At 46.0% G+C, this 18,175-nt stretch overlaps 1 protein-coding gene across 2 annotated transcripts in view; it reads right to left on the reverse strand.

The window, feature by feature from the left end:
* TXNL1 (thioredoxin like 1) overlaps positions 1–18,175 on the reverse strand; it is a 65,856-nt gene that overhangs the window by 11,089 nt on the left and 36,592 nt on the right. For both annotated transcript variants that reach the window (XM_085877221.1, XM_085877220.1), the window contains exon 6: positions 9,894–10,066. In XM_085877221.1, the coding sequence (XP_085733347.1) occupies positions 9,894–10,066 (173 nt within the window). The remainder of the gene's footprint in view (positions 1–9,893; positions 10,067–18,175) is intronic.

Consider the following 18,175-nt stretch of genomic DNA (forward strand, 5'->3'; position numbering starts at 1 on the left):
GCACGGTAAACCAGAGGAACTATCGCGAAATGATTCAGGAATTCTATCCGCCTGAGCTACGAACTCAGGCCCGTACGAGAAACAACCTGATCCAGATGAGAACCCAGTGGTTCCAGCAGGATGGGGCACCGCCCCATACAGCCAGGGAAACAAGGCGTTTTCTCAACCAACATTTTGAGGGTAGCTTTGTCTCCCTCTACGAAGACGTTGAGTGGCCACCATATTCCCCTGACCTTACTCCTCCAGACTTCTTCTTGTGGGGGTATCTCAAGAACAGGATCAATGGAAACCCTAGGCCTCAGACTCTTGATCAGCTGAAGGAAAACATCCACCGAGAAATCCAGAACATTCCTCAGGAAATGTTTCCCAAAGTGATGGAGAACATGACAATGCGTTTGCAGGTGTTTGGGTTTTTTTAACAAGCAAATGTGGCAGCAATGGCTGCATACAGAGCAGCTGAAGCTCCTCAACAGCAATAAGCAAGATGAGAAGCAAACACAGAAGCAATGGCTCCATCCAGAGCAGCCTTAACTCCTGAGCAGAAAGAAAGAAGATGACGGGCAAATGCAACAGGAAAGGCTGCATCCAGAGCAACTAAAACTCCTCAAGAGCAAGAAAGAAGACGAGAGGAAAATGCAACAAGAATGGCTATGTCCACGAAACAGCCCTGGAGGGTAAAATAAAAGTTTGCATTCTCCTACAATCCAGCCTCGGATTATTCTTCTGATCCAATAGTTGCTATTGGCTCAATTTCAATTACTTGCAGGCACTGTGATGTGATGAAATGGACAGGAGAAGCTCCAGGGATCTGCTGCAATAGCGGCAATGTTCGGCTGACCCAAATGAATGCTCCTCCTGAACCTCTTAGTACATTGTTGACAGTCAACACTCCAAATGCAAGTAATTTCCAAAGCAACATCAGAAGATACAACTCGCACTTCATTCAACATGACATCTTTGGCACCACAAATGAGATCAGAGAATCTGGCTGCATGCCCACATTTAAAGTGCAGGGCCAGGTTTATCATCAGATTGGCAGTCAACAGCCACGACCAAAGGAAGAGCCAAAATTCCTGCAGATCTACTTCATTGGTGACAATACAAAGCAAGCTGAACAGCGCTGCAACAATGCCATTCAAAACAAGTTGGAAGTGGTGTTGCAGTTGCAAGATATCCTCCACAAGGAAAACTACTATGTTTGGGGTCTCAAGTGTGACATGGAGAAGATGACACCTGAGTCCAAAATTGTCATTCGTTCAGACATAACTCCAGCTGGGGAGCATGAGCGGCACTTCAGTGCACCCTCCACATCAGAAGTGGCTGTCGTCCCAGCTGGTGAACAACATGACGATCGAGATATTGTGCTGCAACTCAGAAACCACTCCCTCCAGAGAATTGCTGAGACACACCCATCATATGATGCACTTCAGTATCCACTAATTTTCTGGCAGGGTGATGATGGATATGATATTAAACTGCAACCAACAGACCCAGCAACAGGACTACCAAGTGAAAAGAACATTTCTGCCATGGACTTTTATGCCAACATGATTATGCTGAGAGATGGAATTTCAATCACATCTTGCATTGCAAAGATCTCTTCCACCAATTTGTTGTGGACATGTATGCCAAAACTGAGGCAGAAAGGCTGAGATTCATTCAAAAGAACTAAAAGAAACTCCGAGTTGAAAACAATGTTCACCTCAGGAATGCCATTAACAATGATGGAAATTCTGCCAATGTTGGCTATCTTGCCTTCCATTTACACAGGTGGTCCCCGCAACATGCAGGAGCACACTCAGGATGCCATGACATGTGTGAGTCATTCCACCTCATATCACCGGAGGCCTCCCAGTTGACCCCCTCAGATTTACTTTAAACTTTCATAAAATAGTCCGCAGGTATCAAAATGAAGCTGCGTAAAATTTTAGGTCCATAGATGCGGCCAACTCTGAGATATTGAGGGTTGAAAATGTGGTTGTGGCCCTATTTTTTTGGTCGTTGTGAGCATTACAAAATGAACGGCTGCTTTTAAACTCCCACAACTTTTTAAATATTAATGCTAGAGCCTTGAAATTTTCAGCGATTATTCTTCTATAACTGCTCTGTAAGTAACAACCATAAAAACTGAGTGAGTATACCTTGATTAATTTTTATGACCTGATCAGTTGAAATCCAGAACAAAAATGTTGGTTTTATATGAAGACCCAACTTTGAGACCCCATATATTTTTATTGACCCATCCCAGAAGCTTGAAATTTTTTCATGTAATAACTGTATGGTAGTAGTATTCAAATACATGTTTACTTTTCTTAATCAGTCGTATATAATACAGTCATAAAATAAAAAATGACCGTTTTTACAGCCATTTTTCCCTGCTGTGCAGGGGTTAGGCTTTTTCTTGAGGCAATGTTTTATGGCCGGATGCCCTTCCTGACGCCAACCCTGGTCGCCTCTTACGACACACAGGGATATGGTATACCTATTCTAACCGGGGCATACACCGGGACCAGTACACTGGTACTCACTTTGCCGACCTCAGATGGATGACAGGCTGAGTCAACCCCCTGGTGTTAATTCAGCAGCCAACGGGGCTTGAACTCAGGATCCTGGGATCCCAAGCCGCCACCCTAACCACTAAGCCAACACCAGGCTTATATAATACAGTTATGATCCCTCAAAAATTGAAAATTTTCATTTTTCCCTGAAATTCAGATGAGGATTGCAAATATATGACAAGGTATACCACTTCAAATTGTTCACCATTTGAAAGAGCATATTCAAGTTTACAAAAGTGTTAAATATCAAAGTGGTATAATGTTTCTATCAATATTTTTAAAATATTAGAATAAATGATGTTCTGCCAGTGCTGTGCGCGTTGTGTGTGCTATTTAATGAACAGTCCTTTTACATGTACATATGTGTGGTAGATGTACAGTATATACAATGTACATACATATCTGCTATTAGAATACCATGAACACAATACTTTGAAATTTGAATTTGTAATTCTTTGTTTCTCATTTGTAAATAGCAAGAGCTTAACTCATCTGGCTGGGACTAAAAATAGAACTCAGGAATTGTGACTGATCTGCTGATGTAAGCAGTGGATATAGTTACATTCAAGGGAGGACATTTGTTGGGTTCCTTTGGTCCATGTGATGAAAGTTATTGATGCTCCCTTAACGTCAACTGGGAGGCAGTACAAGCTCGCACATGACTTGGAAAAGCAGAGCAAGGACCTATTCAAATCATTTACATGAAATGTTTTATTACATTGTTATTAACCTCCACCATCGAAGATCGGAGGTTACTTTTTTCACCCCTTTCTGTTTGTTTGTTTGTTTGTGAACAGTATTACGGAAAAACTCCTCGACGGATTTCACGAAACTTGGTGGGAGGGTTAGGTATGGTACAAGGATCATGCCATTCGATTTTGGACTTGGTCCCCCCCCCCAAAAAGAAATTGTTAGAGAAAATTTTTTTTTTTTGCATTTCTACATGTTTTAAGTGATTTCCAACCCCCCTCCCCAAATTTTTTTGCATTTCTACATGTTTTAAGTGATTTCCAACCTCCCCCCCCCAAAAAGAATTGTTCGAGAATTTTTTTTCCATTTCTCCATGTATTAAGTGAGTTTCAACCCCCTTCCACCAAAAAAAAAATTTGTTAGAGAAAAATAAAAATTTTTGCAACTTATTTTTCAACAAAAATTCGATTCTTTTTTTTTGCATTTCACCATGTTTTAAGTGATTTCCAACCCCCCCCCCCCCCCGAAAAAAAAATGTTGGAGAAAAGAACTATAACTCTGTCAGCACTGTTGACATCATATTTCATGAATAAGATATTAGGTGCACTTGAGCGACCCAGCAGTATTGAAGGCGGAGGTTTTGCACTCTCCCGAGTGCTCCGCCTCTAGTTGCAGTATGTGATATATTGGCTAAACCACTCAACTCAAAACGGCTAAACCACTCAACCTATTCCAATGAAATTTGGTAGGTAGGACCAATATTTCTGGGAATCATGTGCTTTCGAATATGGGACCCTGGGCCCCAGCAACGGCCCTTTAAAGTGGTCAAAAAAACGAAAAAAAAAAATCGAAAAATCGAAGATTAGAGTTCTGTGCGCAATCTATCTAGCTCCCTTCATGCCAATTTGCAGCCCTTACAAAAAATATTTGTAGGAGGAGATAGGTTTTGGGCGAGTACATGTCGAACATTTCAGAAACGGTTAATTGCGAATATCTCAAAGAGAAAGAGTCTAATTTTGATGAAACTTGGGTGAAATGTGTACAATGTGTACACTCATACAATGGCATGAGTGTACTAAGAAATGTGTACATGTACACAAAAATGAATGGTTGCTATGCACAACTCCGTTGCTCAGCAACAGCTAAAATACTTTATCGTACATCGTACACTTATTGTGGACTGTACAAAAAAATCAATACCTCTGAAACTGGACCTCTGGGGGACCTGTTTTTTTGTGCCCAAGGAGAATGTCTTACAGCATCATATAATAAAAATAAAATCTTTAGCGGATAGATGAATGGAATTACCAGGGCTGCCATTTGTTAGAGTCTCTTTGGAAACATGCCTGAAATTTCACAAGGCGGGTTTCTGGGCGCAAACTAAGAGGGCTGTGATAAACATATTTATTGTGCTAAATTGATTGATAGCATGTCCATGAATATCGGCGAGTCGTGTCGGCCAGCTTTCCATCTAGAGCGAGCAGCCATGTCGCCTACCGGCTTGTTTTTGTATTATTAATTTGAATCATAGAACTAATCATTCATGATTACCATGGTGCCCACACCATGCACAAACTTCATGTATTCACGAGTGTGTTAACAACAGTTTTAAAAAAAATAGAAAATATATTAAAAAAAATATACCACTTTGATATTTGACACCTTTGTAAACTTGAATATGCTCTTTCCAATGGTGAACAATTTGAAGTGGTATATATTTGCAACCCTTGTCATATATTTGCAATCCTCATCTGAATTTCAGGGAAAAATGAAAATTTTCAATTTTTGAGGGATCATGACTGTATTATATACGACTGATTAAGAAAAGTAAACATGTATTTGAATACTACTACCATACAGTTATTACATGAAAAAATTTCAAGCTTCTGGGATGGGTCAATAAAAATATATGGGGTTTCCAAGTTGGGTCTTCATAAAAAAAACCATCATTTTTATTCTGGATTTCAACTGATCAGGTCATAAAATTTAATAGAGGTATACTCACTCAGTTTTTATGGTTGTTTCTTACAGAGCAGTTATAGAAGAATAATCTCTGAAAATTTCAAGGCTCTAGCATTAATATTTAAAAAAGTTATGGGAGTTTAAAAGTAGCCGTTCATTTTGTGATGCTCGCACCAACCATAAAAATAGGGCCACAACCACATTTTCAACCCTCAATATCTCGGAGTTGACCACATCTCTTCTTCTTCTTCTTCTTCTTCTTCTTCTTTCGGCTGCTCCCGTTAGGGGTCGCCACAGCGGATCATCCGTATGATCCGCATAGTGATTTGGCACATGTTTTACGCCGGATGCCCTTCCTGACGCAACCCTGGTCGCCTCTTACGACACAGGGATATGGTACACCTATTTTAACCGGGGTATACACCGGCCCAGTATACTGGTACTCATTTCGCCGACCTCGGAAGGATGACAGGCTGAGTCAACCCCCTGGTGTATTAATTCAGTGGCCCAACGGGGCTTGAACTCAGGACCTCTTGGATCCCAAGCCGCTGCCCTAACCACTGCGCCAACACCAGGCTATCGGAGTTGACCACATCTATGGACCTAAAATTTTACGCAGCTTCATTTTGATACCTGGGAACTATTTTATGAAAGTTTAAAGTAAATCTGAGGGGGTCAAGTGGGAACATTTTCTTAAATTTGGTGATTTCAGATGGAATGACTCATGTGCAAAACTATGGCCGTTCTGATGTCTTCATCACCTTCACCTGCAATCCAGTTTGGGAGGAAGTGGCTTATGAACTAATGCCAGGCCTAAAACCACAGCATCGCCATGATTTGCTGGCAAGAGTATTCCGACAAAAAATTAAGGCATTGATGAATGTCCTCACCAAGGGAAAGAATTTTTGGAGCCATTAAGTGCTACATGAACACAATTGAGTGGCAAACGCGTGGCCTGCCACATGCCCACATTCTGACCTGGCTTCAAGATGAACTTCATGTGCACAGAGTGGATGACTTCATCAGTGCTGAACTTCCAGACCCAGTAATTGATCCACTTCTGTTCAGCACTGTCAAAACACAGATGGTGCATGGTCCCTGTGGAAGCATCAATCAAAACTCACCATGCATGAAAGATAACAAATGCACAACAAGGTTCCCACAATATCTTCTGAAAGACACAGATTGGACAAAATGGCTAACCGCTGTATCGTCGGAGAAAACCAGAAAATGGTGGATTCACAACAACCATCAGAGTTCGTGGTTGTGAGATTGAAGTTGACAACAGGTGGATTGTTCCATACTGTCCACTCCTCACATGGCTATTCAATGCACACATCAATGTTGAGTCTTGCCACTCTGTGAAATCCTACAAATATGTGTACAAGTCTGTCAACAAAGGATCTGACATGGCTGTATTTGGCCTGACAATGGATGGGACTGTGCATGATGAGGTTCAGCAATGAAGCCATCTGGAGGATCCTGAATTTCCCAATTCATGAGTGACGTTCCACTGTGGTTCATCTCAGTGTGCACCTTGAGAATGGCCAGAGAGTGTACTTCACCAAGGAGAATATCCGTGAGCATGCCCAAGTCCCACAAGACACAACTCACTGCTTTATTCAATCTCTGCCAGGATAGTGAATTTGCTAAGACACTGTTGTATCATCAGATACTCAAGTACGACACATGGAATGTTGGCAGCAAGAAGTGATCTCGCTGCTGAGCAGGACAAACTGTACCAGACCAGCCAGACATCAAAAGCCAGTGATGCACTTGGCCATGTGTACACTGTCCATCCAAATAATTTGGAATGCTTTTAACAAAGACTGCTTCTGCATGAGGTCAAAGGTCCAACATCTTTTGAGGACTTGCGAACAGTGGATGCCACAATCTGTGAAACTTACAAACAGGCTTGCCAGCTCAGAGGATTCCTGGAAGATGATGCACACTGGAACAGCACATTGGAGGAGGCAGCTGCAACTTGATCACCATGGATGCTGCAAAACCTATTTGCTATCATGTTGCAGCCATGTGCCATGTCAAATCCTCAACAACTATGGGACAACCACAAGGAGAATCTGGCAGAGGACATTTTGCATCACGCACAAGTGCAAAATCCTAACCTGGAACTGGACTGCAGTGATGCCATCTTCAATCAACCTCTCATTATCATTGAAGACAAGATCAAGGCTTTGGGTGGCTCTGACTTCAAAACTTTTGGCCTTCCTGACCCTCAACGACAATGAGCTCACAAATAAAACGTTGAGAGAGACCAACTACAACATGGAACAGCTTGCTGAATACATACAGGAGATTGAGCCATGTCTGTTTCCAGACCATAGAGAAGCCTTCAATAAGATTACACAAGCAGTTTTCAATGGGAGTGTTGGCACTTTCTTTTTGGATGCTCCTGGTGGAACTGGCAAAACTTTTCTCATCAATCTTTTTTTGACAAAAATCCGGCAGAGAAACACGATTGCCCTTGCAGTGGCACCATCAGGCATTGCTGCCCCACTGTTGACAGGATGAAGAACAGCTCACTCAGTCTTCAAGTTACCCTTAAATGTGGCAGGAATGCACAACTTGTAACATTGACAGGGGGACTGGCAAAGCTAAGCTCCTGCAGGAGTGCCAGCTCATTGTATGGGATGAATGTACAATGTTTCACAAAGCTGCCTTCGAGACTCTTGATCACACCATGCAAGATCTTTGACATAATGACAGAAGAATGGTGGAGTGACTCTAGTGTTGGCTGGGGATTTTCGACAGACACTGCCAGTCATTCCACATGGAACCAGAGCTGATGAACTGAAGGCCTGTCTCAACAAAAACTTCTCAAAAGCAAAAAGCAAGATTGGAAGCAAACAGCAACAATGACTGCATTCTGCCCTCTTGTACCTGTGAACTCCCAGTCATTATGTTGTACTTCAGTCGGTTTTCCATACTATCTAGTTCGGGAGGACACAGTTAAATCCGAAAAAACCTTTGCCGCCCCTGTGCGAAGCGGGGCTATCGCCATAAAATACAAAACCCACAGTAAATGGCACTTTTATGTAAAGGCGCAGCGGTGATGGTCACATTGAACCCTCGACCAGGCAAAGATTCCTGTGGGGTTAAACACAGCAAGGTAAGCCTTGGTCTTATTTGCTGTCTCTCACCTCTCTCTCTCTCTTTTTCTTTCCACCCGCTCTCTCTGCCGCCCCCGACCCCTTTCCCTACCTCTCCCTCTGCCCCCCCCACTTCCCTTTCTCCCCCCCCCCTCTCTTAGTATTCTCATCAGCGAAGCGACAGGTAGTATTTGCTCGTCTATGCAAGTGTGTGTGTGTATGTGTGTGTATGTGTGTGTATGTGTGTGTGTATGTGTGTGTGTATGTGTGTGTGTATGTGTGTGTGTATGTGTGTATGTGTGTGTGTGTGTGTGTGTGTGTGTGTGTGTGTGTGTGTGTGTGTGTGTGTGTGTGTGTGTGTGTGTGTGTGTGTGTGTGTCTTCCATAATTTCAAAACCATGAAACCAAGCAGCCTGAAACTTTGTACGTATACTAAAGGATCTCCGGGGAAGTGCAAGAGTAAAAATTGGGGATTTGGGTAAATTAAAACACCCCTTTTGAAGATGATTAACAGCCTGATTTAATTATATCCTTCGTCAGGCACATCCTCAGCCATCACGCTCTCGATGGGGTCTGAAGCCACTATGTTTTTTGGCCTGCAAAACCATGCCTTGACTTGGAACAGGCCACAACGATTTGTTGACATTTCCCCTCCCCCCCCTTTGCCCTCGCGTTGCCTCCCCCCTCTTTACCCTCACGTCGCTTTCCCCCCCTTTCCCCTCGCGTCACCTTCCCCCACCCCTTTCCTTGCGTCGCCTCCCTCCCCCTTTCCCCTCGCGTCATATCGCCCCCCCTTTCCCCTTGCGTCGCCTCCCCCCTTTCCCCTCGCGTCGCCTCCCCCCTTTCCCCTCGCGTCGCCTCCCCCTTTCCCTCGCGTCGCCTCCCCCCTTTCCCCTCGCGTCGCCTTCCCTCCCCTTTCCCCTCGCGTCGCCTTCCCTCCCCTTTCCCCTCGCATCATCTCCCCCCTTTCCCCTTGCGTCGCCTCCCTCCCCTTTCCCCTCACATCATCTCCCCCCTTTCCCCTTGCGTCGCCTCCCTCCCCCTTTCCCCTTGCGTCGCCCCCTTTCCCCCTGCGTCGCCTTCTTCCCCCTTCCCCCTCGCGCCACCTACCCCTTTTCCCCTCGCGCCGCCTCCCCCCTTTCCTCTCCCGCCGCCCCCCCCATTTCCCCTCCCACCCCCTCCCCCCCCTCTCCTCTCGCGCCGCCTCCTCCCCCTTCCCCTCGCGCCGTCTCCCCCCCGCCCCCTGCCTCTCCCCACACGCCCCCTTCCACTGCCTTTCCCCTCGTGGAAAATACAATGACAAAAGGAAACAATAGACAGATCAACACAATTTAGATGGGGATTTCAACTCGGGATCCCAGAAACAAAACTGTATGCTCTGATGGGAACACAACAGGTAATCCGTGTTCATAAAAATGTATTTTTTTTTCAACTTCGCATTTACATTGCCAAATATTCAAATGTCAGGATGCAATTGATCACAGTGAGATCCGTTCAAGATCAAATAATTCTATGCAATTAAAAAAAGTTAAATATCTGGACAAAATACAAAGCACTGTTGTGAATGCCGTACCGTTACATTATTGACATTTTGGTACTTGACATAGCGGAGCTGGATGACACCATCATCCTGGATGTCTTCTGGTGATAGCACGAAGGTCTGTGTGGGCTCAGAGGTCTCAGCTTGGTCAAAGTCCATGGATCGCGTCTGGTTTATGAAGATCTTAACTGTTTTAGGGCCTTGCCCTGGCAGTGCGGAAAAATGCATCATGCGGATCAGCCAAGGCATATTGTTATTATCATGAGCAGACCCGCAGAACATCCGCGCAATGTAAAAATGAGACTTCAAGTCGTCAACTCTCCCTCACCCACCCAAACCCCAAGTCATCAACCTCCACCTCCAAACTATATGGCATGAATCCCCTTTCACTCAAAGCCTTCAATCACCCTCCACACCCACCCCTCCAACCACCAAAACACCCCAACCCCCCCCCCCCCACCAACCAGTCTTCAAGCCTCCCCCCCAAAAAAATATGTCCCATCTTTGTTCGCCTCCTTCTTCCCCCTCCACCCAAATCAAAGTCCTCACCTTCCCCCTCTCAACCCAATGGCATCAATCCCCTTACCACAACGCAACTACCCCCCCCGCAGAAAGTCAAAAAACACCCCCCACCACCACAGCTCTGCGCAATCTTTGTCTCCTTCTCCCCTCCTGGGCACTCCCCCATTGATCATAACATATTGTTGTGGGGCCGGGTATCGGCGACGAGCACGACCGCTAGATGGAGCTGCAGGGTCGACTCCACCGATCACCCAGAATGTATAGGTCGTCACCCCGGATAACTACGGAGCCGACGGGTCCCTTATCGGACTAAAGTTCGCCAATAGGTCGACCACGTGGGGTAGGGTCGATTGCCAATTTCAATTTACCTAAATACCCACGTGGTCTAAACTACCGGGGAAATTCACCCTTGAAGATGCTCGTACGGAATGAGCCGCTAGTGTACTCGAACTGTGTGCGACCTGAGCGGATTGTCACCGAGCTTCCATGGGTCCAAATGTCCCTTTTACAGCGGCAACAGCCTGGCTAATTCTCCAACACACACCGTGTTAAACCAATAAAAGAAAGACAAAAACGAACCGATACATTTAACACATGGGTTTATTTATAATGGAGCGGGGGGGGGGGTACGTAATAGAGTACCTATATATAGAGAGTAGCGACAACTCAGCTATAGGCGCCATTTTGTTTCACTCTGGATAACGCGCGTGTACTGTACTGGATTGGGAGATGCTTCGCAGGCAGAGACGAAGCGGAGGAACAGTCGAGCCGGGCTGTGTTGCACGAGTGCGAGCCAGGGCGTACTGTGCCCGCGGCTACCCTTTATTCCGTACTCGGTACACTCACGAGCCGGCCGACTCCAGCATTACTACGACGCCTCAGATGGCGTGCACACCTCATATCCCTTGCCGACCCCCACGGCCACCTCCCATCACCACGCCCACCATGCAACATCACCATGCCCTTCTCCATAGGCCCGCAGACTCCACTACACTCCTCCCCCCTAAAACTATGATTATTAACTGATTATCATTATAAGAAGCATGCAGAACACGAAGGACTTCGTATAATAATCATGGAAATAAAATGAAAATAGCAAAGTATAATAGCACACCACATCATATAATGTGTCGATGCGAGCGAGTGGAGCAGCAAAGGTCAGGTCTGACCGCGTTACCGATATGAAGCAGCAAAATGAGAAGTACAGCAGCATTATGCAGCAAAAACGCCCCCAGGCGGCCCATGCTGACATGACCCTGGCCAAGGTCGTAACGACCTCTCGAGCCAACCTCCTCCGGCCCCATCAAACGCCTCCGGCCCCCTCCCCCCAGGCAGACCCGACGAAGATAAACATCCCGAGGCCGGCAGCCCGCTATCTGGAAGCCGTGGCGCCAGCCTTAGACCTTGGCCAGGGGCACTGAATAGCGCCGCTGGCTGCATGCATTTAATGCGCCAAAACAACTCACGCACCACCATCAGTCGAGACGCCAACGCCCGTCCCAACGGCCTTGAGCGAACACAGCGAGTTGCGCTCGCAATCAGAGGTGGGGGTAACGCCGACCAGGGCACCAGACTTGGTTCCGAGTCGATCTCCGAGACCCCCACGGCCGCTAGACGGGAGCAACTCCACTTAAACCACACTGCAATCATAGGCTCGTTATAAATCATTACGAATAATATTCGAAGCATCGCAAATTCATTTTTCCGTACAGCGTGCTTTTTTGATAAAATCCCAGCACATGACAAAGCAATTACCTGCGGCCCGGGACAGTGGACGGCCAACTCAACCTTTTCATTTGCCACCACCGCCCCTGAAGCCCCTACATCACATTGATCATAATCCAACTCCCATTTAATGATCTCCGCCACATCCACTTTTACACGAGAACTGCTGGCATTTATTTCAACAACGTTAAACTGCATCAATAGAGCAAGGAAAAACACATATGCCATGAACAACAACCCACAACCCGCATCACGAGTCCGCTCCTTGGTTGTCGACTCGATGTTGTGACTCGCGACTCCCTCCAACGCCACAGGCCCATCGTCACCTGTCGAAGCTGCCTGCATCACACCGACGCGCATTGCCTCACGAACCTTGCCACAGCGCGGGAACTCATCGCGAGAGCTGATACGGCTCTCGCCGCCCGCCAGAGCCTCGCCCTCGGTACTCGATGAAGGCCTCGAAGAGAGTACTGGCACATCTGGAGGTACGAACCGGAGACCCAGTCCGAGGTGCGCAAGCCAGTCTCGACCCAACAGGGGGGCCCCTCCCCTCATACAACGAACACCGAGAGCCGGGCGCGTCGATCTCGGTAGTGCACTGAGACGTCGGCCCTCGCAAGCGGTGCAATCGCCTCACCGGTGTACGTGTATAACGACAAGGCCGTCTTGACCAGGCGAATACCGCGAAGACCACGAGCCGCCCGCTCATCCATGACCGACACTGCAGCCCCGGTATCCACGCAAAACACAGTAGGTTGGCCATTCACTTTGACCTCAACCGTGAAAGGCGTCGTCATCTCCGAACCAACGGAAAACAGACTCAACCGTGGTTGCATCTCCCGCTCTGGCTCGCCGGCATTGTCAGGCCCCGGTTGCAGGCCGATCTCCAGGTCACTGGGGTCCTCTCGCACCTCGTCATCCAAGACCCCAACGGAGGCCCCCGCCATCCGACACACACGCTTCAAATGTCCCACCTTGTGACAATGCAAACACACGGTGTTCTTATACGGGCACATTTGTCGCAGGTGCGGACCCCCACACCCCCAGCAGCCGCGGAAAGTCCCTTCGCTCCAGGTGCGACCGTGCTGCGGTGCACCCTCGCTCCAGGCGCGACCGTGCTGCGGTGCCCCCTCGCTCCCGGTGCGACTGTGCTGCGGTGCCCCTTCGCTCCCGGTGCGATCGTGCTGCGGCGCCCCTCGTCCCGCACCGCCAGGCGCGCGTGCGACCTGCGGCACTTGAGCCACCGCTCGGACTCCGGGCTGCGTGACTCGCGGCACTTGTGCGATTACCGCATTGACTTCGGGATTAGCCGCCATACTCCAGCTGGAGCTACTCATTGCGTCCTGGCCAGCAATGGCACGGACATCCGTGAGCGTCTGCTCGACAGACGAAGCAGTCACGACCGCCGAGTCGAATGTGATGTCGGTTAATCGCAGGATAGCCGCTACCATCTTTGCGTCTCGCAGACCAGAAATAAAACGATCTCTGAACCTTGTTGGACGCTCCTCTACCGTGAATTTGCAAGGCACAGCCAAATGCTTCACTCGCGCCACGAAGTCCGCAACGCGCTCCTCGCCACCCTTAGCGAGATGATCGAACTGGAACCGCGCGAGATGTAACGACTTCTCCGGCGCCAAGTGGGTCTTCATTTTCGTCACGATGTCCTGAAAGGATAGCACATCATCACTGGGTCTATTTGGAGCCACCAAATCACTCAGCAGGCGGTAGTGCTCCGTTGATAGCGAGGCGAGCAAGATCGCCTTGCGTTTCTCTTCATCCTCTACATCATTTGCCCGAAAGTAGCAACCCAACTGTTCAGAAAACAACTCGAACTCATCTCCCCCGAACACGGGTACACGTCCGTGTGCCGTGCCGCGACCTTCCGCCATGTTCCGTGAGACACTTGGCTCCGTAGCTTGGAACCGCCCTTACACACGCCGATCCGCCGATCCTCGTTCGCCAACTGTACTGTACTGGATTGGGAGATGCTTCGCAGGCAGACACGAAGCGGAGGACCAGTCGAGCCGGGCTGTGTTGCACGAGTGCGAGCCAGGGCGTACTGTGCCCGCAGCTCCCCTTTATTCCGTACTCGGTACACTCACGAGCCGGCCGACTCCAGCATTACTACGACGCCTCAGACGGCGTGCACACCTCATATCCCTTGCCGACCCCCACGGCCACCTCCCATCACCACGCCCACCATGCAACATCACCATGCCCTTCCCCATAGGCCCGCAGACTCCACCACAGCGCGGTGCGTGCGCTACCGCCGTAGCAGCATGCATGAATGAAGCAATACATCAGGAGGGTGGGATACATCACTGGACATATATATTTATTCTCATGTTTTACTCGGCCAAAGATCTTGATTATAGAATCAATGGGGTTGAAAGTGATAAAATGTTAAAATGCATGTACTCATTACACGGGAAACTCAGAGTAAGTTTGCCAGAGAACGAGACATTTGGGAGAAACTCGGCCTGTGTAGGCTTATGACATGAAGTCGAGTCAAATAAAAATCTCGAGTCCATAGGCCTAAGTTGGGGCCTCAATTTGATCCATACCTGCCCCTACCCATCCCTCCCCACCTCACCCATCTTTACTTTTTTCATCTCACCACATTATCATCTCACCCATACCAAACAAAAACAACAAACACCGATACCTACATGTAATTTATCATCATAGTTACCACCCAACACGCTCTCAAACACACCAAAAAGTGACTATGCCAAAATGATTGTATCAGATTTCAAAAATATCTTAACAATTGAAATGACCCTTTTTTATGGGCAAAGAATAGTTAATTGCACAGGCCTGCTATGCAATTATTGGATGAATCTATGAAGCACGTTCATGTCAAAATGCTTATGTTAAGTATTCAACTGGTACAATCTTGTGAAGAAACAGTCCATGAAAAATCACAGTAGGTTTGACTTGCTATTTTATTTCTGTCAACAGTGTTCCATCAATTTGCAAGATGATGAACGATAAAGAAATGCTACAAATTATAAGTACAGGTAACTCTGCTTAACTTGAATCTCTTGGGACCACAGAAATCTGTTCGACGTAGAACAAATCTGCCTCACAGAAGGTAAATAACACGTCTTGCATAATACGGTTTCAAAATTTGTTTAAACTTGTGCGATTATTCGACTTAATAAGGCTGACTTACATGCATGCAGAGTTACCTGTATTGTTCATACACTGCAGGCATTTTCAAATTCAAGTGTATAAATACGTAATATCATGATTAGTTATATATTAGTGTTTACAGCAAAATTAATTTTGGTGAAATATTAACAACTTGACAGCAAGTTTTCAAGACAATACTACATGATTGATGATTCTGAACAAAAATGGAAATACACCAAATGAAAGTATGAAGGTCAGAGATTGTAGGCTAGATTTTTTTTAATGAAACCCCATCTAATGTGTTGCCATGGTAACCAAATAAACAGACAATTCATTACAAATTGTGTATTTTCATAAGAATGTGCAATTAAGTGATAAATATGTAAATTAATTGGGTTGCAAAATAATGATTGCCCATATTGTTAGCTTTCTCGATGCCAACATCCCAGACTACCATTGATCCTTACTGGGGTTATGATAATAAATAAGATCAACGGCATGCATAAAGAGGGCCCCCAAATTTAAAGCATTTCATTTTTGGGGCAGGCGTGGGGGCAGTGGTTCTATAGGTAATTTTTTGTTCCAATTTAATCATACAGGCTATAAATCAAATAAATCAATAATAATATCAATTGCTGCTATGATTGATATAATTCTTATTACAATAATCTTTACCATGGTAACACATTCAACGCATATACAGAAAGACTTATATACCATACATGTCAATGTCCATATGTGTACATTATTTTGCCCTTTTTTTTTAGTCTAAAACTTGACTGGTTTTTGGTCAACATAAGAAATAGACAAATACCAAAATTGTTCATCAAATTACTTATCAAAACAACGAATTTTCTCTTCTTTCCATGGAGCCACGGCATGCACCATTTTCGCTATACACCAAGATAGTAATGGGCCTATGAAAGTATGAGTGGAAATTTGAAGCCAAATTTGACATTTTGGACCAACTTTGAGTTTGAACCAAAAATAAAAATGCTGCAAAAGTTCTAGATCTAGTACTAGTAGATCTAGACTCTATTAGTTTTTGAGACCCACGGCCAACATTGATGAATGACCTTCAAACACAATTTCACAACATATGAAGGAATGTTTTTTGAATTATTTTTATGTATTACAAAGAATTGGATTTTCATAACAATGTCATAATGATTAATAATAATGGCATTCCAATGAATAAGGTGCGCAGACACAGTCACTTCCTTCATACATACGCTGATATTAATACATGGGACTGATACAGCCCTTCTCTTACCTCGCACAAACATGATGAAGAAGTAGGCTTCCATCCCACTCTGCTCACTTTTTGCTCCCATATCTTCCGTCTTTTTGCATCTGTTGGAAACCTATACATCCTGTACCCCTTCTCAGATTTGTTGCTGCACCCAAAGGCGCAACAACCCGTCATTTTGACTAATAAAGTTTCACTCAGTTTCAAACTCAGTCTCTCCGAGCTCACTCGGTGAAGATCTGGATTCGATGCGTAGCTTGGCGCTAGAGTGTGAAACAAAATGGCGCCCATGTGTCACGTGACCATCAAATTCTGGTCCCCCTATGTTGCTACTCTCTATATATAGGTACTCTAGTACGTAAGAAGCAGAGTTATCCGAATATAAGAGGCACGTATGTACAGCAAGGCACTTATACAATTTCCTACTTACTGGACTGGCGCCACACACACACACAAACACACAAACACACAAACACACAAACACACAAACACACAAACACACAAACACACAAACACACAAACACACAAACACACAAACACACAAACACACAAACACGCAAACACTCAAACACACAAACACACAAACACAGAAGCACACAAACACACAAACGCACAAACACACACACAAACACAAACACAAACAGAAACAGAACCACAAACACAAACACAAACACAAACACAAACACAAACACAAACACAAACACAAACACACACACACACACACACACACACACACACACACGAATCGGACCCAAAGCGGTCTTTTTTGAGGCCTCCAGCTCGGATGGAGAGGCAAGCTGAAGACCAGAACCTGCCTTCAGTCCTGTCCACCTTGTGTGGTTGTCAAGCTGATTCGAACCGGGCACCAGCGAGAGACGAGCCGAATCCAGACACCAGCAAGCCGTTCCAGCCTCCCGAGCTCCGGCGGATCCTCACGCACTCCAGAACACGCGCTGGTGAAGACGAGGCGCCGATCCTTCGCAACCAGGAGTAGATTCAACCAAACAACCACCAACAACTTTCTGTGCTCTCCGTTCCCTTTTTATAACTCTCGAGCGCGGCTCGCTCAGGCGTGGCCCGTTCACCGTGGGCGGGGCATGTCACATTCCATGACTTGGAGTGCCCAAGCGAGCGTGCGGAGAATGCCGGGAGCAGAGGGTTTTCGTTGGTGTTGTAAAAATAAAAAAGGAAACCCTGACTATCAAAATAACTTCGCAGCGCATGTACATTTAATCACCCACTAGACACGGGACAAGGGAGCTATCTATCCACATTTACTTATCAATATAACTGAGCTATAGGTCCTGTATGTTGAGTGCAGTAAACTTCCAGATTCGTAACAATATAACCTTCATTACCATATCGAAAAAGCAGAACACGATTTAACACTTTCTCCTCCCTTATCATGCCATCACTGACTTCACAGAAACCGCAATCAAAACAGCTCCTACATGTCATTGGCCATCACGGTCACCTATCCAACTCACAATTCCACTAGATACAGTGCCAATAGAAAATTTACACCCCTTTCAAAATTCTTACCTTTTGTTGATTGTAGCCTGGAATTGAATCAAATGTTTTCCACCTTAATTTACACATCGTAGCCCACAACTTCCAAGTGAAAAACAAATTCTCCAGATTTCAGAAAATTACGGTATTTTCCCTGTGTATAAACCGCACTGTT

The sequence above is a fragment of the Eptatretus burgeri genome, chromosome 4, assembly GCF_056783735.1.
Source record: "Eptatretus burgeri isolate ZD-2024b chromosome 4, Ebu_testis_v1, whole genome shotgun sequence".
NCBI classification, from domain to species: Eukaryota; Metazoa; Chordata; class Myxini; order Myxiniformes; family Myxinidae; genus Eptatretus; species Eptatretus burgeri.